We start from the raw sequence: 27,993 nt of genomic DNA, 5'->3' as shown, positions 1-27,993 counted from the left end.
GAGGGCAGGGGAGGAAGAGCCGCACAGCAGACTTCATCAGGTTTTTTATTTCTACATCCAAACTCCCTGGATCCTCACAACAGCCCTGTGAGGTAGGTGGGGCAGGAAAGTTTCAGAGCTCCCCATTCACAAATGAGGACGCCGAGGCACAGAGAGGTGAGACGGCTTGCCCAGGTTAGAGGGCACAAACCAGCAGTCCTCTGACCCTCCGGCAGTCCCCATATTCTCTCCTCCATTTCTTCTGTGATCTCCAGCCTCAGAATACTCCTAGGGTCACAGGGACCCTCAAGGAAGGCTGGACGCTCAGACTTTTCCAGAATGGCCACTGGCGAAGGCCTGGTCAACTCTCAGGGCCTATCCTGGGAGACCAAGGCTCTTCTCTTCCACTTCAGAGTTGACAGAGTCCTCGTTCGTATAGTGGTGAGTATCCCCGCCTGTCACGCGGGAGACCGGGGTTCGATTCCCCGACGGGGAGCCAGAGGACCTATAAGTGCTGGAGCTAGCTATGGTTGTGAGTGGATGGTGGTAAAAACAGGTGTAAGCATGTGTGTCCTGTGCTAAAGACAAAGGCTCCTCCAACCCCAGTACCTAAGGCAGTAACTCAGCTGCCCTCTCCTGTGCCTCCCTCATCCTACAGAGCCATGGGGAGCTCCCTCAGCGCTGAAAAGGAGCCCAATCTGCTTCTCTACTGAGCTGCTCTGGTAGACAGGTCTCCCCAGGCCTTCAGACCCCATCACGCAGACACAGTGCCTCCACAGCTTGACTGGGGCCCTGGGCCACACCTCCAATAACGAATAGCCGGGGCCCAGCTTGTAGGCTGGAACAGGAGCATCGGGCTGTAGGCATGGCAGGCAGTGCCTCCCAGCGTCGCCGTGCCAGACTGAAGCTCTCCACGGAGGCCAGAGGGCATGGCTGGTTCCCTGCAGGAAGGACATAGATGGTAATAAGGGGCTCAAGGCCCTTTTACTCCCTTTCCCAGACAATGGCCCAGTAAGTACTACCCCAGCACCCGCTCCCAGTGCTTGTTCTTCATTGCCCAGAGTTCATCTTTGTTTATTCATTTATTCTTGCTTTAGTCATCTATTTGGTCACTTCCCTAGTCAGGCACTGGGGGATACCCTGAGAGCTGGGACAACCACAAGCCCCCTGATTTACAGATGGGCAAAGCGCTGACAAAGCTCTGACCCCAGAGTCTAGAGAAGGCGGTCCTTCTAAAGATACTCTTTTCTGCTTCATACCTCCTCTCCCTCAGCTCTGCAGACTTACCGAGGCCCCCAATAGCCACAATGTTGCCCCCTAGGGAGCCGACCACAAAGTCAGCCCTCTTATCCCTCATTCGCAGGCTACGAGGCAGCTTAGTCCAGGACCCTGAAGGAGAGAAGACATAAGATGCACATACATAGACATACACAGCCGCGAGGAAGAGAAGATCTAAGATGTATACGCACATATACAGACATGAGGCACTGTGCACAGACACACGCAGATGCAAAGGAGAGAAGACGTAAGATGTATGCACACAGACGACATATACAGACATGAGGCACATGCCCACAGACATACGCGGCGCGAGGGAAAGAAGACATAAGGTGTACACACACAGGCACAGAGACGCACACAGACATAAGGGCATGTGTGCGCGCGCGCACACACACACACACACAATGCCCTTGTATCCTACAGGGAGCAGGACAGACTAGAAGGGGTATTGCTCACCATGCTCCAGGTCAAACATCTCCACAGTGTTGACAAAGTGTGGGCGGGAGTAGAAATTGTGGGGCCCAGGCTGCTGCAGGCCACCCAGGCTAAAGACACTGCCTTCAGCCATAGCACAGCCAGCAAAGGCTCGGCGGCTGGGCAGGCTTGGGTGTCGGGTCCACGTACGGGTCTCCAGATCAAAAGCTTCAAAAGCAGTCACTGGGAGCTTGCCCTGGCGGCCTCCTGTCAAAGGAATGAAGCACCTGGGATAGAGCCCCGAGGACTTCGTGGCATCTTACCAGGTAGCTGAACTGTCCATCCCAGACCACTCCACCCGGCTGTGTACACACTGGACTATCAGTCATTCATGAGACCATGTAAACCTTCAGACACTGAATTTAATTTTCCAGCCCCAGTTGGGCCACCAAGGAGGCCTCAGAATAGGGCTGGATTACCACCAACAAAACTTGTCAAATACTGACATCTCAGACTAAAACTGATCCCTAATCCAGACAACCTACAGGGATGGAGACATCTGTACTCTTTTTTCCCCTTTCCCACATCCTTCAGCCCTTACCCAAGACATAGATCTTGTTCCCATGCAGGAAGGTGGAGGCCCCGTAGCAGGGTGTAGGCATGGAGGGTAGCGACAGCCAGCAGTCCCGGCGGGGCTCATAGACACGTACCTGGGCCTGGGGGGCTGTGTCAGGACCCATTCCCCCCAGGGCATACACCATACCGTCTGCACAGAGAAGAGTAGTACTTCAGACCCCACAACCATGTCTGGCTGGTGAACCCCACCCCGAGAGCTCCCTTGGTCAGGCCCAGGGAGGGGATGGAGACCCATGTGTTTGTCAAAAACTTTGTTGTCTATCTGAAGTGGGAACTAGGAGACTGGGATTCCAGCTTTGGCCTAGGCTCCTCCAAGTGAAGAGCAGGAGGCAGCCGATCTAATTATAATCCAGCACTGTCTCCCTGGAGACGCTATGGCAACCAAATCTGGCATCTAAGCAGGCTAGCCTGAACTGGTGGTCAGACCAGGAGGCCACAAGGTGTGTGTGTGTGTGTGTGTGTGTGTGTGTGTGTGTTTAGAGGGGGACTCCCCTAGTGGGGGAGGGGAGGGATAGATTAAGACAGTGGTAGAGGGATAAAGAGACTTGTTCTGCATGAAGCTCAGTCTGGGAAGGGAACTCAGGGGATCAGCAAGGGGAAGGCCTGGGACTGGGAAAGGAGCCGGGAAAGGAGCCGGAGCCGGAGCCTGTGGGACAGAGCTGTGAGCCCCTGGCAGCACCTCTGCACCACGCTGTTTGACTAGAGTGGGTCCTTGCCTTCTGTTAGGTGTTCAGAGTCAGCTAGGGGCACATCGACAGGCCTTTGGGTGATGTGTCAGGCAGCTGGGGGCTTCCATGGCAACCACCTCCAGGTCAGCTTGGCCTTTGTCCACATCAGGATCCCTAGTGTGTGTGGTGGGGGGAGGTCTAAGCACTTAAGCACTTGCTGGGCTCAGAGCCAAGGCCTTGTTCCCCTCCCCCACTCCAGACTATTTATAACTATGAGAGTCATTAGGCCACACCCCCCACTGTCTCTTAGTAACAAAGAATGGAACAGGGTAGTGGCTGGGGTCTCCCATCTTTCTGGGGGACTTCTGGACTCTGACCCCCATCTCACAGCCCAGAAAAGGCAATAAGCAGCAAGTTGCAGAAAGCCTAGATAGGAGAGGATTCAGGAGGCAAAGGTATGTCTAAGACAGTACCTATCCAGTCTCTGAGATAATGGACCCGGTCAGGAGAAGAGAAAATGAAGGCTAGAGGGGCACCCGAGGGACGTTCCTTGATGAGCCACTCACCTCTCTCCACAGTCGCAACCCCCATGGCTGCTTGAGGGAGGGTGGCCCGACGCTCCCAGCGGCCTTCATCAGCCAAGAAGGCCTCCACAGCAGCTACTGGGCTCTGGACTTCATCCACGCCACCCACCACTAGCACCTGCTTCCCCAGAACCACAGCAGCTGCACCAGCCCGGGCAGTGGGCAGGGGTGCTAACGCTAGCCATGTGTGTGAGGCCATGTCCAGTGTCTCAGCAGTGTCCAGAGGTAACCCAGCCCGGCCACAGCCCCCCAACACCAGCAGGTGCCCATCCTGGTGTGCCACTGTGCCATATACCCGGCAAGTGGGCATGGGGGGGAACACCTGCCAAGCAAAGGCCCGGCCACCTCCTGCAGCCATGTTGCTCACTGCCAGTGGCAGGCCATGTTATTTGTTCAGGCTGCGGGCCTCCCTGAAGGGGACACGATAGGGCCTCATCTTGAATCTGCCAGGGCTGTAAGGCTGTGTCTGACCAGTCCAAGGGACCTTGCCTTCACCTGGAGGAGAGATGGAAAACAAAGGATCAGGGCCACTGTCAAGAAACAGATGAACAACACACAGCTAGAGGCAGGCCAGGCCCGAAGTCACTGATGGGGAAGGATCTGCTCCCTTTGACTAGCACTTCACTGGTGAAGATCCTTCTGTAGTGGAAAGGAGAATCGACTCCAGATTCCCAGACAGCTTTCTCACTTCCCATAGAGGCCTGGGGGGGGGGGGCTCTCCCCACCCTGAACACCGAAAACTAGCAACTAGCAACTTCATCGCTTCGAGTGGAACGGGAGGTAAAGTGACTAGAACCCAACTCTCTATCCCAGAGCCCTTCCTTCCCAGTAAGACTTATCCTGGTTTTCCAAGAGAGGAGTACTGAGTCCTCTGCGCACCGGCATCTAGTGTGGCCTGGACAGCCATCAGGGTCCCTCCCCTGCAGTCCTTGACAGGGAGCAGCCCAGTCTACAAAGTACAACCTTTATATCAGCAGTCAGTCTTGGTGTGAGGGATTCAAAGGGGACAGACCTCAGAATTACACACTCCTTTCCAAGTCCATCCTCAGGGGTGTGGCAATGCCAGCAGATTCCCTGGGAGGGATGAAGGGACTGGTGGGGGGATCTCATGAGTACAGGATTTGAAGGTGCCTGAGTCCAGGGCTTTTCATGGAGGAATAAACAGCTGGAGCTGGATTCCTGAGCCCCCTAAAATCACATTCTTTAGCCTTCCCTTCTCTCTCTCTCTCTCTCTCTCTCTCTCTCTCTCTCTCTGTGTGTGTGTGTGTGTGTGTGTGTGTGTGTGTGTGTGTGTGTGTGTGTGTGTGTTGGGGGTCTCCACTCAGTCCCAGGATTTGGTAGGACAGCCTCCTGGCCCCAAACTTCCAGCTCAGAAGAGAGTGGGGGGGGCGGGTCTGTCTACTGGGCTTAATTAAGGCTCTAAGCTTCATGCCCCAAACTTCCCTTGAGCGAGCCTCCCGCGGGACTCACCCGCTGGATCTCTGATGTCGCCAGGGCACCGGTCCGCTGTTCCGCCTCCGCTGACGCTGGTTCTGGCTAGGGCTGAAGCTGGGCTCTGGTGGGGCTCCGGCACCGCTCAGGCGTGGGGCGGGGCTGGTCCAGGTCCGCCCCTCGCTCCCCCTCCCCAGATTCGGGGAAACCTCCTCCCGCCTTAACTCTGCACATGCCACGGCAGGAGTAGGGTGCACGGACCCACGGTCACCCAAAATGAACAGACAGGCATATGGACATCCAACCGGCCAGGATTTAGGATTCCACCTGGGGCGATGACAGAAACAAGGCAGCGGCGAGCAACACAACACCGATATGGTGAGCTCCGAGGCGGACGTCGTTCTGAGTCGGATCCACTGTGGGTGCATTCAGCAGGAGCTAGCCAGTGGAACCTGAGGCCTTTTAGGGGTCGGAGCCCGCCCATCACAACTGAGCCTTGAGGTGTCCAACCACCAGCTTTGCAGCGGCGCCCCCTGGAGGACACTAGGGCTGTAGCCTGGGCCTTGGGTTGGGGAACCCAGCTGCCCTGTCCTAACACAAAGCCAGCCACAGAACAGATCCTATAGTGTACACTGAGACCACTAGCAGGTGCGGCGCAGGAGCCGGCTGTGCTAGCCTTAGGACCTATCCCGTCCTTTACAGAGAGCTGGGTTATTCTTGGTTAGGTACGAGCAGATGAACTAAAACAGCCAGAGCCCAGGTGTCTCCGCCTAATCCTATACATCCTGAGACTGGGGCTACTCGGGCTGGGTGACTGTCCATCTTTAGGATACAGGGCTTGCCTCTAAGCCAACTCTGTGGTCACGTTGATAGCAGGTTGATGTATCAACGACCGACCTCCCTCCCATTCAAGCCTTGGCCCTGCCTATCGTATGAACTCCTTGCAGTTTGTTGGCTCAACGGCTTTGTTCCCCCTTCGGTACAGTGTTTAATTTTCCCAAAGCAGATCCCGAGCGAGCGGGTGACCCGAGTGCCTGTAGTTAGTGTGGGAGGTGGAGCCTCTGCTGGAAGCACCCGCAGAGGAGTAGCAGGAAGACCAAGGAGAGCAGCCAATGAAGGAGGTGTCATCAAACTAGTTACACTCTGGGTGACTGGAACCAAACACTCCTGGGGATTCTGGGAGCTGATGAGGAGCGTGGCTCTCACACTGACACTGCTCCCAAGGGGAAGGGAAACTGCCGAACTCAGCTTCACACCCCATCAATCACAGGTTGAGAGCTGTTTGGAGGCATTAATGCCTTTGCCTGCTCAGAATGTGCATGAACCTTTCCTTGTGACAAAACGGGGCCTATAAGCTCTTTCTGAAGCTGATGGTTCAAGGTGGAGGGCATGCCCAGGAATGATGGTGCAAAGACTGGCTACAAACTGCAGAGCCTCTAAAAGGCCTCTGCTTGCCTATGCCCCTTCTCCAGCTCCCCAGATTACTCTGTCTTGGGGACCCGGTATCTATCCTCACAGGGCTACACGTACAGCCTCACACTCACCATGTCCCCTCCCTTTTCTTTACAGCTGCTGACCGGTTACAAGCTAGCTGTTTTTAAATGTCTCCCATCACTAAGTCAAGGTCATCTAGTCTTGCTCTCTCCAAATTTTGAAGCCATCTGTCCCCACAGATTCCACCACCTTGTTATCTGCCACCTCAGTCTATTGCCACTTCATCCTCCAAATTGTTTTTTTTCCCACAGTTGGTTTAGGGGACTGGAGAGATGGCGTAGTGGGCCTCTTCCAGAGGACCTGGGTTCAATTCCCAGCACCCATACAACAGCTCATAACTGTCTGTAACTCCAGTTCCAAAAGATCTGACACACTCACATGACACCCATGCAGGCAAAACACCAATGCACATAAAATAAAAATAAATTTTAAAAATTAGTGTTTTTCTGCTTTGAGACAGAGTCTTCTGTAGCTCAGACTGGTCTTGAACTTGGTACATAGCCAAGGATGACTTTGAATTTTTAAGTCTTTCATCTCCTCCTCCCAAATGCTGGGATTACAGGCATACCACCTTGTCCAGTTATTACAGAGAGGAGGAGGAAACCCAGGGCTTCCTGCATGCTAAACAAGCACTCCACCAACTGAGCTGTGCCTCCTGCCCCCAAAATTGCTTTTGAAAGTCACCATGTGTATTAGTCAAGATTCTCTAGGGGAACAAAACCAATAGAATGAATACATGCTAAAAGGGGACTTAGGTGGTGGCGCACGCCTTCAATCTCAGCACTCAGGAGGCAGAGGCAGGAGGATCTCTGTGAGGTTGAGGCCATTCTGGTTTAGAGAGCAAGTTCCAGGACAGCCAGGGCTACACAGAGAAAGCCTATCTCAATAACGAACAAAAACAAGAGATTTAGACAACAGATTGGTGGCTCAGAGGCTAAAAGCACTGGTTGCACTTACCGAGTGTAATGGTAAAAATAAAATGGCGCTGTTCCTCTAGGACAGCAGCAGGGGATGGGGTAGAGGGGTGGGGGTGGGGAGGAAGCCACGAGGGGCAGTAGGTCCCAGGCAGGGAGAGACAGGCACGCCAAGCAGAGTGAGGTTGGATATTTATTTAATGGGTTGTGGAAGGGAAGGGGGAATGGAAGAGGGAGAGGAGAAGAAAGGAAAAGAAGAGAGAGCTCAAAGCTGGGAGAGGAAGGAAGATCCCCTTGCCTAGGTGGGGTGGGGGTGGGAGGTGGTGGTGTGCGGGGCTTGTCTCTTAAAGGGACAGGACAGACCATTCCACAGAGGGCCTCTCAGCCATCTGTAATGATCTGACCTCTCCTGACCTCTGCAGGTACAGGCATGTACATGGCACACATGTACACACACAGGCAAAATACTAATACACATAAATCTTTTTTTTAAATATTTATTTATTTATATGTATGCAATATTCTGTCTGTGTGTATGCCTGCAGGCCAGAAGAGGGCACCAGACCTCATTACAGATGATTGTGAGCCATCATGTGGTTGCTGGGAATTGAACTCAGGACCTTTGGAAGAGCAGACAATGTTCTTATCCTCTGAGCCATCTCTCCAGCCCCACATAAATCTTTAAAAAAGATTTTTTTAAGGAAAAGGGATTTACCAGACTGGCTTACACTATACATCTGGGCAGAGCAACAGCAGGCTCTAATGACCCGGTCCTTGGCGCCTCAGCAGTCCCAATCTAGCACTGAAGGCCTGGAAAGCTTCTGGGAAAACCGCTAGTCTTCAGTCCACATTAGAATCCTAAAGAAGCTGGGTTCCGGCACCGGAGAAGAGATGAAATGGCAGTGGTGGCATTGGTAGCCACTGAAGCAGCAGCGTCAGTCTAGAGGAACCTGCTAGCAAGACTCATGAAGATAAAGCAAAAAAACAAAATCCTTTCTGTCACACCTCCTTCATCAGCTGCTATTAGAATGGGCTGTTCACAGTTAGAATGTGTTTTCTCACAAGGATGTCGAGTGTCTCTTAGTTTATTCCACTTACAGTTAAAGGCTAACACGGTGGTACACACTTTAATCCCAGCACTCAGGATGCAGAGACAGTCAGTCTCTGTGAGTTTAAAGATATTCTGCTCTACAGTGAATTCCAGGTCAGCTAGAGCAAATAGTTAGGACTTGTCTCAAAACAAAAACAAAAATGGGGCTGGGAAGATGGCTCAGTGGTTAGGGTGGCTCCTGTTCTGGCAGAGGACCTGAATTTGGTTCCCAGTACCTGAGATGGGCTGCTCACAACCACCTGTAACTCAAGGTCCAGGGAATCCAGTGCCCTGTTTCAATGGGCACTGAATGTTATGCACATATGTACATACATATATATAATTAAAATTTAAAAACAAGGGCTAGAAAGATGGCTCAAAGGTTAAGAGCATTGCCTGCTCTTCCAAAGGTCCTGAGTTCAATTCCCAGCAACCACATGGTGAACACAACCATCTGTAATGGCGTCTGGTGCCCTCTTCTGGCCTGCAGGCATATACACAGACAGATTATTGTATGCATAATAAATAAATAAATATTTAAAAAAAACTTTAAAAACAACAAAAAATTCAGATTCAGTCAAGTTGACAAGATTAACCATCATGCCACACCACCGTAAGACTGTTGGTGAGATTTTGCAGGCTCTTCAAAGTCTAACCCTTTGTGACTTTGACCCTTTGGGGGCAGGTTATTTTGCTTCTTAGAATCTTTTGCAGGACCTCTCGCTCTTCTCAGGGAGTAGCTCAATGTAGGCCTATAATTTAGGGAGACTCTGTCTCAAAGGTGGGCCTGGGACTCCAGAGCTAGCTCAGTTGGTAATGTGATTGCTATACAAGCATGAGGATCTAAGTTTGATCCCTAGAACCTACATTTTAAAAAAATCCCTGTGTGGAACCAGGCGGTATTGATGCATGTCTTTTATCCCAGCCCTTGGGAGACAGAGACAGGTGGATTCCTGTGAGCTCAAGACCAGCCTGATCTACAGAGCGAGTTCCAAGACAACCAGAGCTATAGTGAGACCCTGTCTTAAAAAACAAAACACAACAAAATCTCCAGGAGTAGGACTGTAGAGAAGACTCAGCAGGAAAGCACATATCCTATAAGCACTGGCATTCTTTGGTAGCCACACAGAAGCCAGGCAGGTATGGCAGCCTGCCTGCAATCCCAGAGTGCTAGAGGCATCGAATCCCAGACTAGACAAAACGATGGACTCCAGGTTCAGCCTGTAACCTTGTCTCATTACGTGTGGTGGAGAGCAGGCTGGTGAGTTGACTCAAAAGGAAAACGTGCCTGCCACCAAGTCTGACAACCTGAGTTTGATTCCAGAAAACCTACATTTTAAAAAATTCTAAGCCGGGTGGTGGTGGTGCACACCTTTAATCCCAGCACTCAGGAGGCAGAGGCAGACGGATCTCTGTGAGTTCGAGACCAGCCTGGTCTACAAGAGCTAGTTCCAGGACAGGCTCCAAAGCTACAGAGAAACCCTGTCTCGAAAAAAACCAATAAATAAATAAATAAATAAATAAATAAATAATTCTAGTGTGGAGCAATAGATGAATGATAAAACCAATTCCTGAAAGTTGTTCTTTGACCGCTATGCCTGTGCCGTGAAAAGTATGCCAAGAATGAAAACACACAGCCAGGTGTTGGTGGCGCACGCCTTTAATCCCAGCACTCCGGAGGCAGAGGCAGGCGGATCTCTGTGAGTTCGAGGCCAGCCTGGTCTACAAGAGCAAGTTCCAGGACAGGCACCAAAGCTACAGAGAAACCCTGTCTCGAAAAACAAAAAACAAACAAAAAAAAGAATGAAAACACACAAAATAATGTTTAAAAATGAAAAGCTGCCAAGGCATGGTGGCTCATGCCTTTAATCCCAGCACTTGGGAGGCAGAGGCAGGTGGATCTCTGTGAGTTCTAGGCCAACCTGGTCTACGGAGTTAGTTTCAGGATAGCCAGAGACCATGTCTCAAAAAATCAAAACAACGAAAACAAGAAGGAAGGAAAGAGAAAGGAAGAAAGAAAAGCCAGGCATAGTGGTGCACACTTATTTGTAATCACAGTACTGAGGATGTGGAGACAACAAGCCTTGGGGCTTGTTGGCCAGTTAGACTAGTCAAGAGAGTGAGATCTTTTCTTTCTTTTTTTTTGGGGGGGGGGGAGTTGAGACAGGGTTTCTCTGTAGCTTTAGAGCCTGTCCTGGAACTTGCTCTGTAGACCAGGCTGGCCTGGAACTCACAGAAGTGCTGGGATTAAAGGAATGGGCCATCACCACCTAACTTTGTTTTGTTTTTCTGAGACAGGGTTCCTCTGGGCAGCCCTGACTGTCTTGGAATCCAGAACTGATTTCTTTGAGCTCAAGGCTACTCTGGTCTATCTAAGTGAGTTCTAGACCAGAGTTTGAGACTCTGTCTCAAAACAACAGCAAAGATAATGGCTCCTGAGTAACACTGACACCTGAATGTGTATTCTGGTTTACACAAACACGTGTGTGCGTGCACACACACACACACACAAGAAGAGAGATCTAAGTGCAGTACTTACTTGTCTAGCATGCATAGGACCTAGGTTCACACAGCTGACACCCATGCCCCCAAACAGATTTGGCTCTGGTTTTCCAAAGTAGCAAATTTAGAACTTATTGGGAAAATCTCTCCCAAGCTGCATCCTTTTTCACTGGTTTACCAGTTGTGTCTGCTCTGGTAGATAAGGGTTAACATCACTCCGTGCAAGAGGTCAAATGAGACCAAGGGATTTCTCATTGAAACAACTGTGTCTCTCCCCGCCTCATCCTTATCAGCAGCTATCAAAGACCAAGGTCAAAGGTCAAGTGATAACTGTGCTCTGGTGACTGTCCCCTGAGAGTTCCACCTCAGGCTTAATATCAGGACACCCCTTTGATATCTGGGTACCCCTAACATTCACCATTCCTTCAGTAACCATACATAGAAGGGGCAGAAATAGAATGGACCTAGCCTTCTTGTCCTCCATTTTGCTTTGACTTGTGGACAATTCCAGAGAGGAATCTCCTCCTAGGACACACCTGGGCCACTGTCAGCCCTGGGGGCACCAAGCTCTGCCTCCAGGAAAGAATCTTCTGTTTGCCGAGTGTTGGTTCCTGTGGAAGACAGTTGTGCTCAAAAGTGAAGTTCGAGCCGGGTGGTGGTGGCGCAAGCCTTTAATCCCAGCACTCGGGGAGGCAGAGGCAGGCGGATCTCTGTGAGTTCAAGGCCAGCCTGGTCTACAAGAGCTAGTTCCAGGACAGGAACCAAAAAAACTATGGAGAAACCCTGTCTCGAAAAATAAAAAAAAAAAAAGTGAAGTTCGATTGGTCCCAGGAGTGAACAGACAATCCAGACCCCCAGCTATGGACAAGGACAGAGGCAGAACTCACCCACGGTTGGAACCTCCTGATGTAGGCCCATAAGACCCTTTGTTTCTCTACCAAGACAAATGTTTAGAAGCACCAATCTCAGATTATCAGGAGGTTTTGTGGTTTCTGTCAGATGCCTTGGCTACCCTTGAAGGTACTCAGGACTCTCCCATGGGTGTCAGGGCCCTGAGAAGTGGGACCTTGGGCATTGCTGAGTGGAATGGATATTTACATTTCGGGGTGTCCAAGTCCCTCTAATTAGGCTGGGAAATAGAAAATAGCTAAAGGATCTTGGGGTCCTTTGAAACAAGAAGAAGGCTAGTACCCAGCTAAAGGATCTTGGGGTCCTTTGAAACAAGAAGGCTAGTACCCAGCTAAAGGATCTTGGGGTCCTTTGAAGTAAGAAGAAGGCTAGTACCCAGCCCCTACAGAAGGCATTCCAGCCACTCTCCTATTCGTTCCAAACTCTAAAGGTGTAGTGATAGTTTGTGGGTTTTTTTTTTTTTTTGGATTTTCGAGATGTTGGACTCTAGCGTCCAAATGGCGAGGAGTCGCCCCCAGAGACCAGCTCACACACCACAGCCGATGCAAAAGCATGAGGATTTTATTAATTCTGTCATGACAGGGTCCCCCAGCATTCAGGAAGTCGAGGGACCTCGAATAGCTGGTACAGTCTACTTTTAAAGGGGCCACAGAAGCAAGGGGGGTTGTTCTTTGACTATTCTGATTGGCTTATTCGAAAAGGCTATTACCAATAATTGACTGGAGAGCTGTTGCCAGATCAGATGAGGTAAGAGGTCATTTTGACCCCGTTTCCCAGGGGACCGAACCAAAACATACGTATATGGGTAATTGTTCAGGAACTGAGTACGTGGCGAGTGTAGCTGTTAGGTCCTTGGTTCTCAGGGGAGGAGGGGAAGCACTATGGCACAGAGGCTGAGAGGATTCAGAATTGTCAAAAATGGCTTCAGGATTGTCTTAAAGTCTTACAGAGACAGGGTTTCTCTGTAGTTTTTGGTGCCTGTCCTAGAACTAGCTCTTGTAGACCAGGCTGGCCTTGAACTCACAGAGATCCGCCTGCCTCTGCCTCCCGAGTGCTGGGATTAAAGGCGTGCGCCACCACCGCCAGGCTTGATAGTTTGTGTTTTAACAAATAAAGTTTGCCTGAAGAGCAGAGTGCAGAGCCAAGCCACTAGAGTCCAGGCAGTGGTAGCATGCACCTTTAATTCCAGGATTTGGGCGACAGAGGCCTGTTAGTTCCAGGCCAAGCTGGGCTACATGAAATTGATCCAATATAAAAGAGAAATAGAGTTCACACAAAGGTCATCCTGGCACTTGGATCACGTGCTCTTAATCCCAGCACTAGGGAAGGTGGAGAGAGGAGTGATATGGCAGGGCGGAGAGAGGAATATAAGGCGGGAGGAGACTGGAATTCATTGCAGTTTGAAGAGCAGTCTGAGGAGCAGTCTGAGGAAGCTGTCTGAGGCAAGATCACCCCTTTGGTCTGAACATTGGTAGAGGTAAGGACTCTAGTGACTGGCTACTCTGCTTCTCTGATCCTTGATCCTTCAGCTTTCACCCCCTGATAGCTGACTCTTGAGTTTTTAAGACCTATTATAACTTGCATTACACAAAGGTAGCACCATTGTGAGGATTCGGGAACAGAGCTGTAGCAATACTTCTGTCTTGTGGCTCCGGTTCTGTGAAAGGGCCAAGTGCTTCCACTACCTGATCCATGAAATCCAAGCTTCCCTCATGACTCCCAGCCTGGACTAGGAAGCAGTTGCCCAGGGGGCCTTTTGTTAAGAGCCATGGCGTCAGCATGGTGGTGCTTGCCTTCGATCCCAGCAATTCAGGGCTGGGCAGAGACATCGACTTAAAAAAGTTTTGGAGGGCTGGAGAGATGGCTCAGTGGTTAAGAGCATTGCCTGCTCTTCCAAAGGCCCTGAGTTCAATTCCCAGCAACAACATGGTGGCTCACAACCATCTGAAATGAGATCTGATGTCCTCTTCTGGCCTACAGACAGACACACAGACAGAATATTGTATATATAATAAATAAATATTTAAAAAAAGTTTTGGAAACAATTTTGACTGTTCATCTGAGCTCTCAGGTTCCTAGGGTTAATCTCGACCTGGGTCCTCAAGTGCTGTGAGGGGTGAGCTCTCACCACCCTGCTGCCTACAGGACGTAGGTAGGAAGGCCGAGTTTGCAATCTCCCCAGCCACAGGATGGGGATTGTGGGCAGTGTTAAGACTGAAAATAGGACTTGGTGCTGTTGAAGTGAACTGGCTGAGCCACATCTTGGCACTACATCTTTGCACACATTCCTGGGCCAGTGTCTTCAGGCCCACACTGCTGCACTATGACTTACAAACTGACCATCTGGAGCCCCAGGTTTCCGTGTATCACTTGTAGCCACACCTATACACCAGTCGTTCATGGAGTAAGCTGGGGTAGGCCCCATGCTCAGGAGGAGAGGAGGGCCTACTGCTTTACAGGAGGTTTATTGACTATCCTGAGACACTCCTACCAGACACACTCCATTTTGACCTGATCCATTGCCGGAGACAGATGTAGGCCCTGGGGTGTAGAATGTCCTAGACGTTGCCAGGAGTCACCCTGATGTCTGAAAAGGCTGGAGGCAGGGGCAGCAGACCAGAGACCCGACCTTTCAACCCCAGATCAGTCTCTCCTTTCTGGAATTCCCCTCACTGCGCTTAAAAGGAGCTTGTGACCTTTGAGGGTCGCCAAGTGCCACCACAACACTGGAATTAATAGAGTGCTCTTGTTATTGCATATGTGGCTGGCAGTCATTTTTGGGGGCTTCTCTTGGACCCCAACAATGTCCTATACTATACATTAGGTTATTTTAGAAAAATGTTCAATAGCCCCCAGGCTAATCCTAACTGGGAGCCTGTAGCTCTTGCCATGTACATGCCGCAGACTCCCATACTGAATCAGATAGGTTTGGACTTGTCTTTGTGGCCACCACCTCCAGGCAGCCCTCCCTGGCACTCAACCTGCTCCGCCCCCAAATTGGGGGGGACTAGAGGTCAAGGGTCACCGGGCGGGCCAGGTCCCGGAAGCGGAAGCGCAGTACACTTCCGGCTCGCAGCAGGCGGCCATGTTGGAGCGGCGGAGGCGGCGCAGAGGTGCGTCCTGGGTCCCCGCGGCGGCGCCGGTAGGTTGGAGCCGCGGGCCTAAGGGTGCTGCAGAGTGGCGGCCGGTGATGCCGCAGGGCGGCAGGGCGATGGGGCTGGGTGGCCGACCCTCCCGGATCCTCATTCTCCCCGGGCTTGGCCGAGACACCCCACCCCCACCCAGGACCCCACCCTGGGGCTGTGCGGATCCTGTCGGGCTACCACTTACACATTTCGTCGCGCCTTGGCCCCTACTCCCGGTCGCTGTTCGGGCCCCGGGGACGCGGTCTCAGCCTGAGGGCCCCGGTCTGCCCCGACCCCAGGCTGTCTGATTAGTACTTCTCCCACCCCCAGTTTTCTGTCAACTTCCTCTATCTGCTGGCCCCAAAGGAATGTGCGAAGGCAAGTGTGCTTGGCTGCAGCTCTGTTTACAAAGCTGCTTGGAAGCCAAGAAGCACTCCCAAGGGCTCAGACTGACTTAGACCCCCGCCCCCCACTCTCAGCGCCGGAGGTTTGGGGTAGGAAGTAGGTCCCTCTCTGTTGTACAGTTCACAGCCTACCCCTTAAAAAAAATAAATAAATAAAAAAGAACTAAAGTCATGTGCAAGGATTGTACTTGGAGAGCATCCTCTGGGGGAGGGGAAGTGCCTCAGACACCTGAGGATCCAAGACTGTTTCTAAACAAAGAGCCCCAGGGCACTTTCCCTGGGGATTCTGAAGACCCGGCTTTCTGCTCCATTAGAGTTGTGCAGAGCGGCTGCACAGACGGGCCTCAGGGCCCCAGGGATCTGCCTCATCCCAGCTGATCTTTTAATGCTCCAGTGCAGCTGGGGAGTTTACCTCTAGAATCCCTCCAGTGCTGCAGCCATGCTAGCTGCAACTCACGATTGCCGCTCATCACTCTTTAAGGAGGCGTAGCGCAATTTGCAGGGTCCCAGACAACTGCGTCTGTGCCATATTGAGATCTGCTACCCTTTGAAGTCCAGTTAGGACAGCTCAGACCTTTAATGACCGCTTGATGCAACTTTATCTTCCATTGGCTTCATAGCTTGGACTTCTTGGTCTAGCTGCCTGGCCCCTGCTCTCGCCTTAGAGATGTTTGCACCTGTTATTCCACAGCTTTCTTTTTTTTTTTTTTTTGAGAGTCTAGCTCTTTGTTGGGGGGTTGAACTCCAAGACTAGAGCGAGGACTTGGTCTTTGGAGTACCCTGTCTGTAGACCCTGAAAGCAGCCTCTGCTAGGCAGGGAGATCAGCCACCCCTCACTGGAACACGAGCATAAGTCTGGAGCAGTTGGGCCTGTGTTCAAAGCCCTCAGTCTGTATTTTCAGCAAGGTCCCACCATTCGCCGTGTGTTCCTTACTCTTTCTTCACAGCCACTTCATAAACTGTCACCCTTTTGCTCCATCTGTACCTGCTGCTTTTGTCACTCGCCTAGAGTTACTGCCCTTGGGAGACCTTCCCGAACCTCTTAGTAAGCTGACCTGGGGACACCATACACTCCCAGGAAACTTCATGGTAACTGTGTCCTGACTTCAGGACTGGGCTCTTAGAGGATAGAGATAAGTTCCTGTATTCCTGGGACTGAGTCTAGATGTTTGACGTCAAGAATAGACAAAACAAACCAGGCATGGTAGTACAGGCATGTTGTCCTAGCTGCTTGGGAGCCTGAGTGGAGGATCACTTGCACCAACCAGTTCAAGACCAGCCTGGCAACATAGCAAGCTCTATTTCAAAGAGTAGAAAAAATGCAGAATTTAGCCGAGCTCTTGACACATGCTTGTAACACTGACACTTGGGAGGCCACAGCGGGAGGATTACCAATTTGAGGCCCGTTTGGACTATATAGCAAGCTCCAGAACCGCCAGAGCTAGTGAGACCCTGTGTTCCAAACGACTGAGTATGGTAGTGCTTGCCTGTAACCTAGCACTGGAAAGCTAGTGGCAACGGGATTGGGATTCAAGGCTAGGCTAGCCTGTGTGAGACCTTAAAGCAAGAAAAGAAAAATGCCAGTGATTTAAAATGAGCCAGACTGAAATCTTCCCAGAAGCCCAGCAATAGGCTAGATGGCTCTGAGGTGTTTCTGATCATATATCCTAAAGAAACACCAACATGGGAGAAGGTCAGGAGACTCTAGAGTATGATTTGTAATGGCCAGGCCCATCTTTCATAGTGGGAGCCTTGCTTGACTTACCAACCTGTCCTAGGTCATACCTTGGTACCATTCTTATCAACTCTTTTCTTTTTGTTTTGGAGGTGCCAAGTGCTGATTTGTGGATACCAAGGCAGATTCCCAGTGCCTAATGCCATGAGCATGGTAGTGCAGCATGTGGAGGAGAAAGCTGTGCACTCCTGGTCACGCATCTCCACGGCAGGGAAGAAAGCCCTGGAAGAGGCGCTGCTTGTGTTTAATCCCATGAGCCAGGATCTCAGTGCCACAGAGGCCCAGCTTGTGGCCTTCCTACAGGGCCTACGAGACGATGGCTTCCAACCGACCATTCTGCGAAGTGGTGATGTCTATGGCTATAGTTCATGCACAGCCAACCCCCCCAGCCAGACAAAGCTACAAGCTCGCGCCACCAACCCATCTGCCACAGCACTTCCAGCCAGGGGTCCCCAGACTGCTGTGCCGCTTCCAGCAAGCCAGGCCACACTGCTGCCTGTGCCACTGTCTGGCAGGCTGGCTAAGGGATCCACACCAGCCCTGGCCAAGCATGCTACCACTAACCTGCTGCTGAGCTCCCTGAAGCAGTCCAGTGCCAGCCACACCAGTGGTACCACAGTCGGCTTCCCTGCCCACCTCTATCCAGGTGTCTACCCTGCCATGCAGCTCTCTGTGGTTCTTGAAGCACTGGTCCCACTCAAGACTCCTTGCTTGGGGGATAAACACAGGGCACAGTCTCTGCAGCAGTCACTTGCAAACTCTTCCCTAAAACTGAAGAAAGGTTCGGGGAACCCACAATCCAAAGCATCCAGAAAAATCACAAGCAAGGGCCTCAAATGCCTGAGTAAGAAACGTTCTGGGGCTGCTCAGCGAGGTGCTGGGACCCAGCGCAGTGGCCTACGCATAAAAGGGTGCTCTGCCTCGGGCACCAAAACAGTCCAGGCCAAGGCATCTCGAACACTGACCAAAGCTGCTCGTGCCCATGCCAGTCTAGCTCAAACCCAGAACAAGACAGCAAAGCCCAAGCCCAGGGCAGCCAGAGCCAAAGCCAAGGCCACTGTGGTGAGGGACAAGGCCAAAGCCAAGGTAGTCAAGGCCAAGGCCAAAGCAGCTCAGACCAAGCACAAGGGAAGGCCAAAGGGATCTGTCCATACCAGAACTGGAAGGGCAAGCCTGAAAAATTGCCCTGAGACTGTGGGGAAGAAGAGGAAGAAGGCTGAGGATGCAAAGGGTCTCCCTCCTAAGAAGAGAGCACGGCTTGTGCTCCAATCCCCTAAGGCATGGCTGGGGCCTGGAAAGAAACCTCACAAGTCCCAGACTATTAAGGTAGACAGGAAATGCTCAGATGATGAGGTTCGACAGTGGGCCCAGCAGATCCTCCGCGTGAACCTCTCTCCAGTAGTGTGGCTCCAGCCACTGCTACCGTCTTGATTCCGTACTCAACATCCTGAGCTGTCCGTGTGACCAGCAGCACAGTGTGCCCTGCTCGTGGACTCTGGGTACCCTCCGAACCCTTGTGGTCACCAACCTCCTTTCAGAAACTGAGGATTTGGGAAGGGTGGGTGTGGGAGGGGTGTTCTCATGGCTCAGTGCACTGTGACTTGTCCCTCGAGTTGTATGTCTGATGTTCATCTATCATGTTTTATACCTTTCCACCTTGTGGTCTCCCTGCTCACCCTCCATGCTCTCAGTGATGATTGATTTTGCTGTGTGGGGGCTGCTGGCAGGAGCCCGCCAGAAGTAGCCCTGGGAACAGGCTTGCAGAGAGTACCCTGGCAGCTTGAATGAAGCAGGCCATTGGTTTGAATGCTAGGGTGATATTATGGAAGGACAAAGCTCCCAGGCTTCTGGAGAGATGTGGGGAAATCCGGGTGCTGCTTCTGTAGATGTGTGAGAGAGATCCTGAGGGCGGGGCAGAGCCGTGACGAAGTAGGGCAACTCACCTTGAGTGTCCCAGTTTTGAACCAGATGGGCCCCATTCAAGATGGGGAGCCACTCTGGCAAACCCCGCAGCTGCAGGGTTTTAGGCCAGGGAAAGAAGTCTTTGCGGTACTGCTCTCTAGAGGCCAAGCTTTAGGGCTTTGCCTGGGCTTGTCTGGGGAGAGGGAACAGGCTTAAGAGGTGTGAGGTGCTGCTTCTCTGCTGAATGTGACTAGCCTCAGTTTTCTCCAGAGGCTGGGCTTCAAATCTGGGCCACTAAACCTGCCCTTACTGTTCAAAAATTTTCACTGTAATAACTGGTAGTGGATACAGGAAGGCGTCTACCTGTATCTCAGCAATGCTTTCTGACTGGATTCCACATGCTCCATCTTCCTCAGAGGTCCAGCCTGACCGTCCCCTAACATGGCCTGTGCTTTGGACATTGTTGTTACCTTCTGCTTTGGAGAAGAGGCTGGGTCATCTGTCATCCACTGTCCACTGCTAGCCGCTCAGGCTGGAGGAAGGTAGTGGTTGGGAGGTAGGGAATGTGCAGTCCCTGCACTTGGGAATTTGAGTATGAGTTTGAGGTCAGCATCAGCTACTCCCCCCCCCCCCCCAACCTCTCTCTCTCACTTTATTTTGTTTTTTCGAGATAGGGTTTCTCTGTGTAGCCCTGGCTGTGCTGAAACTCTCTTTGTAGATCATGCTGGCTTCGAACTCAGACATCTACCGGCTGGGAATACAGGTGTGTGCCACCAGACCAAGCCAGGGCACTGGAGAGATGGCTTAGTGGTTAAGAGGACTTAATTGCTTTCCAGAGGACCTGAATTTGGTGTCCACAAAAAGGCAGCTCACAAAACACTCCAGGGGATCCCACACCCTCTTGCTTTCGTAGTCAGAGGCAGGCAGAAAGAAAGAAACACATAGACAGATCTTTTTTTTTGTTTTGTTTTTAAAGGCACAACTGGATAAAACATCAACTCTTTGGGAAAAGGCTATCTTGAGAATCTTGAACTTTAGTGATGTCGATAAAGCAAAGGAATCGTGTGAAATCCCTTAAATAAAAACTTAACTGGCTAGGCTGGAAAGATAGGCTGGAGTTTAAGAGCACTGGTTGCTCTTCCATAAGACTCAGGTTCAGTTAGGCAGACATGTAGTGCAGACATGTATGCAGGTAACATCCTTATACACATAGAAACAAATGAGTTATAAAACTTATTGTCTTTACAACAGCAGTAAGAACAATATTAATAATGGGTCAAGCCAGGGCTGGGAGATGGCTTAGTTGGTGAAGTGCTTTCTGTGCAAGCATGAGGACGTAAGTTCGGATCCCTAGAACTCAAGTCAAAGCCAGGTGTTTACCTGGACACCAGCACCGAGTCGGGCAGATCCAGCCAGTCTAACTAAATTAGAAAATCTGGGTTCAATGAAAGACCATAGCTTGAAAAACAAGATGGAGGCTAGAGAAGTGGCTCTGTAGTTAAGAGCATGTACTGTTCTCACACAGAGAACCTAAGTAGTTCTCAGCACTCCTTAGGTGTCTCATAGCCACCTGCAACTCTAGCTCCAGGGGATCCGATTTTCACTTCTGCCCTCCGTGGGTACCTACGTTCACACACACACACACACACACTTAAAAAATATAAATTGACCTCAAGTGTCTCTCCTGCTGGGTGTGGTAGCACACATCTTTAATCCCAGCACTCGGTGGCAGGGACTGATGGGTCTCTGAGTGAAAGGCCAACCTGGTCTGCTTAACCAGGTCCAGGACAGCAGGGCTATGTAAAGAAACTGTTGAAAAAAATCTCTTAGAGACCAGGTCTCTCACTATGTAGCTTTGAGGGATCTGGCACTGGCTATGTAGACCAGGCTAGTCTTGAACTAGAGATCACCTGCTTTGGTTTCCCGAGTGCTGGGATTAAAGGCATGCACCACCAGCCAGTTATTTATAAACTAAATACTGTTTCTTAAAAACACATAAGATTGGGAACTAGAGAGTTGTTAAGAGCAGTTGTTGCTGTTGCAAAGGACCAGGGTTACATTCCCAGCATCTACAGAGTACCTCACAACCACCTTGTGACTCCAGTTTGAGCATATTCTGCCCTCTTCTGGCCTCCAAGGGCACTGCATGGGCATGTTATACAGCCATACATGCAGGCAAAATAAAAATATATAAATCTTTAAAAAAAATAAGATGGAGACGCCATTGAGGAAAACATCCTATCATCAACCCTTGGCTTTCATATGCACCTGCATAGGCAAGAATGTATGTCACACATACACACACACAGGAGAAAGCACGCTCAAGACCAAGCCAGAAAGGAGGAGGAAGAAAGGAGGCATTCCAAGTTTTGGTGCATGTGTGTAATCCCAGAACTCAGGAGGCTGAAGCAAGAGAATCTCAAGTTTGAGACCAGCCTGGACTACACAAAACTCTTGTCTCAGAAAAGAAAAATCCTAAAGGGGTGGGGGTAGGGAAGGGATCCTTGTGACAAAGTATTCATGATACTGTCACCTCCCTTTCCACATATCAAGTGGGGCAGTTGTTCTACCCAGCCCTTTCTGCTTTGAACCAGGAACAAGACACTGATGGTTTGGAGAATAAAGGGAGAACAGCAGTCTGTGCAGACCACCGTCTTTCTGGATTCTGGAAGGTTCTTGGTGCTTTGGGGGACACAGGATTTACACAGCTGTCAGTCATGCAGGAGGTCACAGGCCTAGGCCTGTACCAAGAGGACTGACCTGCCAGTGGAGAATGTAGGAAGGATAGAATTGGAAAGGACGAAGAGTGAAACTAGGCAGGGGCTGGCAGTTTACAAGACCAGGAGGAGTTCAAGGCCAGGCTGGTCTACAAGAGCTAGTTCCAGGACAGGCTCCAAAACCACAGAGAAACCCTGTCTCGAAAAACCAAAAAAAAAAAAAAAAAAAAAAAAAAAAACAAGACCAGGAGAAGGGCTTACCCCCAGGAGATCTGAACCATGGAAAAGATTTGAGCAGGAAAGTGGATTGTTTGGAAGGAAAGCCTATGGACTCTGCGTAAATGGCTCTGAGTGAGAGTTGGCATTGTCTGGAATGCCTTTTGAGAGAGAGGAGGTAAAGATTCAGAAGACACTAGGAAACAGAAATAGTGCCTGAATGAGCTGTGAGGAGGGGTAGCAGGCGTTGGTGAGTGAAGGTGGGCCTACTGATCCCACCCGGCGCTCTCTACCCGCCTGCTAAATTACGCTCCTGTGGCTGATAAAGGTAGCACCTGAGCTGGGTCGCACAGGCCGCAGCCACACATTTGCAGGAGTTCCCTTGCAGGCTTTGTGGGAACAAGAAAGACTTACCCAACACTGTGGCTGAGACTCGAACTTGGGGGCAGCCCATATGGTTCACTGAACACTAAGTGTGTCTTGAGCGGGCAATGCCCCCACTGTCCCCAAATCATTGATCAACACCTACAACCACCATGCCTGGAACGTATGCTTTTTGAACTAGCATCTGCAGTGGTTAGTTTTCAGGGCCAGCAGGTCTGAGGTTGAGGGCCTACCTTCTCCTTTATCTGAATGATTTCCTTGCCTTGTAGGTCTTCCCAGGGTGTCACTGTACTGTGGAGCAATTTTCACTGAGATAAAAGCATCCACTTTGGAGGGAAGTTCCTTAAAACTTTGGATGTTCTAAACTGGAATCTAAGGGAGGCAAAACATTCCATTCTCAGGGAGGTTCCTGAAGACACAGGATGTTCTAAGGGGAAGTGAAACATTCCATCCTTCAGGGAGGCTTCTTAAGATACAAGATATTCTGCCCTGCGATGGTGGCACTTGCCTTTAATCCCAGCAGAGACAAGTGGATCTCTGTTTGAGACCAGCCTGGTCTACAGGGTGAGTTCCAGGACAGCAGGCTGTTACACCCATAAATCCTGTCTCAGAAAAACAACAATAAAAGAGATACAAGATATTCTAAGGGGAAGTGAAACAGTCCTGTCTGCAGGGAAGCTGGTTAAGCTCAGGAATTCAGGAAGTCCTTGAAGCTGATAGGACTAACTAGGCCCCTTCAGTCTAAGCAGATAGTGGTAGTAAGGACTTCTTTGAGACCTTCCTAGACTAGTTAAGCTGACCAGCTAGACTAAGACTGACTAAGCTGTCTGGAAGAAACAGATCTGTCAGATCGCCTAGAAGTGGCAGAGACAAGCTGCCTGGAAGAGGCTCAGGCTGATCAACTGTTGAAAAGCTGTAGACTGTGCATTATTCTCCAGGCTTCCAGCTTTCATGGTCTGTCACCCGTGCTGGGATAGGCCTTGGTGATACAGTTGTCTTCAGGTCATTTCTGATCCTGTAAGTAACCCCAATAAAACTCATTGCTTCACCAAGTTGGGCTTTGCTGGTATCTGTACATTGTTCTGTCCTTGGTTCCCTGCCTGGAGTGAGTAGACTTTTGTTAACATATCCCTTAGGAATAGTGCCACTTACGACACTCTTAGATTGTTTCAAACTGGAATGCCAGGGGGCTGTTCATGTAAGATAACAAGGCATACCAGGCGGTGGTGGTGCACTGGGGAGGCAGAAGCAGGCAAAGCAGGCAGATTTCTGTGAGTTCGAGGCCAGCCTGGTCTACAAGATCTAGTTCCAGGACAGGCTCCAAAGCCACAGAGAAACCCTGTCTCAAAAAAAGAAAAAAGAAAAAAAGGAAAGAAAGAAAAAAAGAAAAAAACAAGAAAGATAAGTGTTTTCACTTCTGTAAACATGGTTGGTTGCCCCAGCCATGATCAACATATCACATATGGGAGGTACCACACGGGCAGGAAATATGTCAGGATGTATGCTTGCCTCCACTCAATTGGTTTTGCCTACTAACATCATTCACAGCCATTTTCTAGGAATCCCAATATGGGTTTGGCCCGTGTCCATCGTCCTAGCCAGTATTTAACACATTTAACAAATGCTTCAATTTTGGCTCAAAACTTGTGATAGTGGTCTTATTCTCGGCCAATGGGATTAAAAACAGAAAGTGGAAAGACAGGCTTGGTCTGACCTTCAGTGGGACCATGTTTTTAATTCATGGCGAGGGAGCATTTTGTCACCCACATGTGCAAATGGACAAAATGCCTATAAAAGAAAATAGGATGTGGCCTCTCATGGGAATGACTTCTGTAGTCTGTAGGGAACTCTGGGAAGTGTAGTCTTTCAGCAGGAGACTCTCAAACACTGTCATACTTAAGGTGCTACCCACTTGGGCTATTTATAACTCTGTGAGGGGGCAGTGCCTGTGCAGGCAAGGCTTGGCTGGTTGCACTGTGACGGTTGCTTCCCTAGCTAGTGGAGCCTCCTGTAGTGTGCTTCCTACTTGCAAATGTCTGCCATTCATGGGCCAGGAGGGGAGTAGCAGGGGGGCGGAGCACTATGGGTCAGTACTGTGAAAGGTGAGCACTTCCAGACAATTTAGTATGCTCCTGCCTTTCTTTAGATGTTTGTGTGGCTACTGTGGAGACCCTGTTGTATGAATTCTAATTGGTCTTAATAAGAAGCCAGTGTCATTTAGGGAGTGAAAGCTGAAAGATCAGAGAAGCAGAGCAGACAACCACTAGTTCTTACTTCTATGAACTCCTCAGACCAAATGGGGTGTTCTTGTCTCTACAAGTCCTCAGACTGAATGCCTTGAGTTCCTGTCTCCTTCCTCCTTATCCTCTTTCTACCCAGCCACATTCTTCCTGTCTCCATCTTCCTAGTGCTGGGATTAAAGGCCTGTGACTCCCAAATACTGGAATTAAAGGTGTGAGCTATCATTGCCTGGATCTGTTTCTCTTTTAGACTGGGTCAATCTAATGTAGCCCAGGGTGGCCTCGAACTCACAGAGATCCATCTACCTCTGCCTCCTGAGTGCTGGGATTAAAGGTGTGTGCCACCACTGCCCAGCTTCTTTTTTATTTTTAATTTTAAAGTTCTTATTTATTGTGAGAGGGAGCATGGCACAGTGTGGGTGGGGGCGGGGGACGGGAAACATCAGTTGGTTCCTTCCTGTCTTTATCTGAGAACTCAGATCACCAGGCTGACCCAGCAAGTGTCCTTACTTCAAGCCATTTTGCAGTCTCTAGACATCTATCTTCACAGAGAACCTATTGTGGGAAAGGAAGGCCAACTAGAGGAGTAATATGCATGCCATATAAGCCAGGAAGATGAGCTAATGTAATGGAACTACTGTGTCTTCTCCCCTCCCAGACAGACTTGAACTTTCTGACTGTGTATGTAGAATAAAGGTCCTAAATGCCGGGCGATGGTGGCGCACGCCTTTAATCCCAGCACTCGGGAGGCAGAGGCAGGCATATCTCTGTGAGTTCGAGACCAGCCTGGTCTACAGAGCTAGTTCCAGGATAGGCTCCAAAGCCACAGAGAAACCCTGTCTCGAAAAAACAAAACAAAAAAAAAAAAGTTCTAAAGATACAAGATACCATACCTAGGACAGCACACATACATGTTGATCCTATCCAGGCCGCTACTCCTCTTGCTACCTCGGGTACCGTTAATTATGAGAAGACCCCAGGAAGAGTCCATGCTGGCCCTGCCAGGGCAATAGCAATATTGATTCTCAAGACCTTGCAGGCTGTGATTCCATCTAGCGAATGCTGCCAGCATCATTTGCACTCTAGCCATGGCCCTCGCTCTGTCCCTTGCAGACCTGGCTGCATGGCAGTACCTGTGCTCTGGAGGCCGGCCATGTGAACACACGCGTGGAGGGGATCAGGACCTCAGACGGCTGGATGCGCTCTCCCTCCACAGATACTGTGGTCTTTCTTCTCTTGATGTTGTAGCCGTGACCCTGGGCACTGTCTTTGCCTGGTGTCAATCTGAAACCAAAACATGTTTCTGCAGCCAAATCAGCAAGCAGTCCCCTGCCACACTCACACCCATAGGCATTAGTTATTTTTCTTCTGTCTTCTGAAACTTTGGGGGACCCAGGGCTGCAAATTTGGCAGCTGCATGCCCAAGACACTTTGCAATCAATGTGTCAACGTGGTATGTGAGCCTCTGTCATACAGAACATGTGACATTAGCCAGTTTTGAGGGAGCACATGCCTATGATGGTATGTGACTTATACCTGGTATTAGTGGCTGTGTGGTCACTAGTACTAGTGTGTGTGGTGACAAGCAGTTGTCAGTCTTTGTCTAAGGATGCTTGTGCCCAGTCATATGTCTAGCTATGCATTATTGTGTGGACAGACTGTTATGAGAGGGTCAGGGCAAGCAGTGAGCTTGATGGGGTTGGTGGGTGGGGTCGAGAATTGCCTGAAGAGGCACAGTGGAGGGTTAGGATGGAGAGCATGGTGTAGGGAGATCCCCAAGAAGCAAGTGTTTCTGGGAAGTACATGGTCAGTGAATGAACAGGATGACGCCGAAAGCATGGTTTGTCTCCTTGGTGAGATAGAGAGTGGAAGACAGAGACATGGTGTTTCCTCGAACAATAAAAATCAGATCCCTCCTTACCCTTGAACCCTGTCTACTGCACAGGCGACTCTGATTGCCTCCCACAGGAGTCCTGTAACCTGGACATGGCATGCATAAATTTGGAGCAGTATCAGGAATATTTTATTCAGATATGGTGCCACATGTCTGTTAGTCAAGAAGCAGGAGGGTGAGTTCAAGGTTAGCCCCAGAAACAGTAGCTTTTCTGTCTCAAAAATGAAAAACAAAAAGAAATTGTCAGATTTCAGGGGACTGATTTGGAACCTACAGCAGTTTTCATGGTGTAACCTGCCATGGCTGCTTTGAGCATGCATACTATTTTAGCAGTGCGTTCATGAGGTTCCTGCGGGGTTCCTGATGGTTTTGTTTCCCTTAGCCTTACTTACTTCTTTTAGACTTACTTTGATTACTCTTTTTTATTTATTTATTTTTATTATTATTATTTTTAATATTTATTTATTATGTGTACAGCATTCCTTCCGTGTGTGCCCACAAGCCAGAAGGGGGCGCCAGATCTCATTATAGATGGCTGTGAGCCACCATGTGGTTGCTGGGAATTGAACTCAGGACCTCTGGAAGAGCAGCCAGTGCTCTTAACCACTGAGCCATCTCTCCAGCCCCTTTGATTAGTCTTAGTATGTAGTCTAGGCTAGCCTTGAGTCATGGTGCTCCTCTTTGCCCTCTGAGTTCTGGTATTACAAGGCCTTGGCACCTGGCCTGGCTCTAACAATTGGTTCTTGTAAACATTACCCCGAGGAGTTGTTAGAGGTGAAGAGCCGGGCTGGAGAGATGGCTCAGAGGTTAAGAGCACTGCCTGCTCTTCCAAAGGTCCTGAGTTCAATTCCCAGCAACCACATGGTGGCTCACAACCATCTGTAATGGGGTCTAGTGCCCTCCTCTGGCCTGCAGGCATACGCACAGACAGAATATTGTATACATAATAAATAAGTAAATAAATATTAAAAAAAAAAAGTAGAGGTGAAGAGCCTGTGAAAGTTAGGATAAGGTACTCTAGGTTATCAATCATGGTTCTTGTGGAGGTCTGTGACCCCCTACACCATTCTCGAAGATGGCGATGGTGTAAAGCTGGCATTGTGGTGGAGGCTTGGCCCTTTCCTTATGATGGGGCACAGACTTCTCCCCTCAGTGCCCTTTATCTAGTTAAAGGCTACTGCGGGGCTGGAGAGAAGGCTCATGCCCTTGCTGAATTCAGTTCCCAGCACCCACATTGGGCAGCTCAAAACTGCCTGTAGGGGCTGGAGAGATGGCTCAGAGGTTAAGAGCATTGCCTGTTCTTCCAAAGGTTCTGAGTTCAACTCCCAGCAACCTCACGGTGGCTCACAACCATCTGTAATGAGGTCTGGTGCCCTCTTCTGGCCTGCAGGCATACACACAGACAGAATATTGTATACATAATAAATAAATAAATATTTTTTAAAAACTGCCTGTAAATCCAGTTCCACAGGAT

General features: G+C 50.2%; 2 protein-coding genes and 1 non-coding gene across 3 annotated transcripts; 2 read left to right on the top strand and 1 right to left on the bottom strand.

Moving 5' to 3' along the window:
- Positions 1-26: 26 nt before the first annotated feature.
- On the bottom strand, positions 27-5,484 carry Klhdc8b (kelch domain containing 8B). Its single transcript, XM_075964613.1, has 6 exons — positions 5,033-5,484; positions 3,545-4,057; positions 2,276-2,440; positions 1,717-1,941; positions 1,267-1,368; positions 27-920 (listed from the first exon to the last, which is right to left on the bottom strand). The coding sequence occupies exons 2-6, from the start codon at positions 3,918-3,920 to the stop codon at positions 724-726; spliced, it is 1,065 nt and encodes a 354-aa protein (XP_075820728.1). The 5' UTR covers positions 3,921-4,057; positions 5,033-5,484; the 3' UTR covers positions 27-723.
- Trnad-guc (transfer RNA aspartic acid (anticodon GUC)) lies at positions 404-475 on the top strand. The gene has a single exon. It is a non-coding gene; the product is annotated as a tRNA-Asp (tRNA).
- A 9,484-nt stretch (positions 5,485-14,968) lies between the features above and the next one.
- On the top strand, positions 14,969-19,931 carry Ccdc71 (coiled-coil domain containing 71). The gene is made up of 2 exons (XM_075964632.1): positions 14,969-15,044; positions 17,259-19,931. Exon 2 carries the CDS (start codon positions 17,311-17,313, stop codon positions 18,595-18,597), a length of 1,287 nt encoding a protein of 428 aa, XP_075820747.1. The 5' UTR covers positions 14,969-15,044; positions 17,259-17,310; the 3' UTR covers positions 18,598-19,931.
- The last annotated feature ends 8,062 nt before the right edge of the window (positions 19,932-27,993 follow it).

This window comes from Microtus pennsylvanicus, chromosome 3, assembly GCF_037038515.1.
Source record: "Microtus pennsylvanicus isolate mMicPen1 chromosome 3, mMicPen1.hap1, whole genome shotgun sequence".
In the NCBI taxonomy this organism is placed as follows: domain Eukaryota; kingdom Metazoa; phylum Chordata; class Mammalia; order Rodentia; family Cricetidae; genus Microtus; species Microtus pennsylvanicus.
The sequence above is the reverse complement of the archived record's forward strand: the minus strand, read 5'-3'. Positions and strand labels throughout refer to the sequence as shown.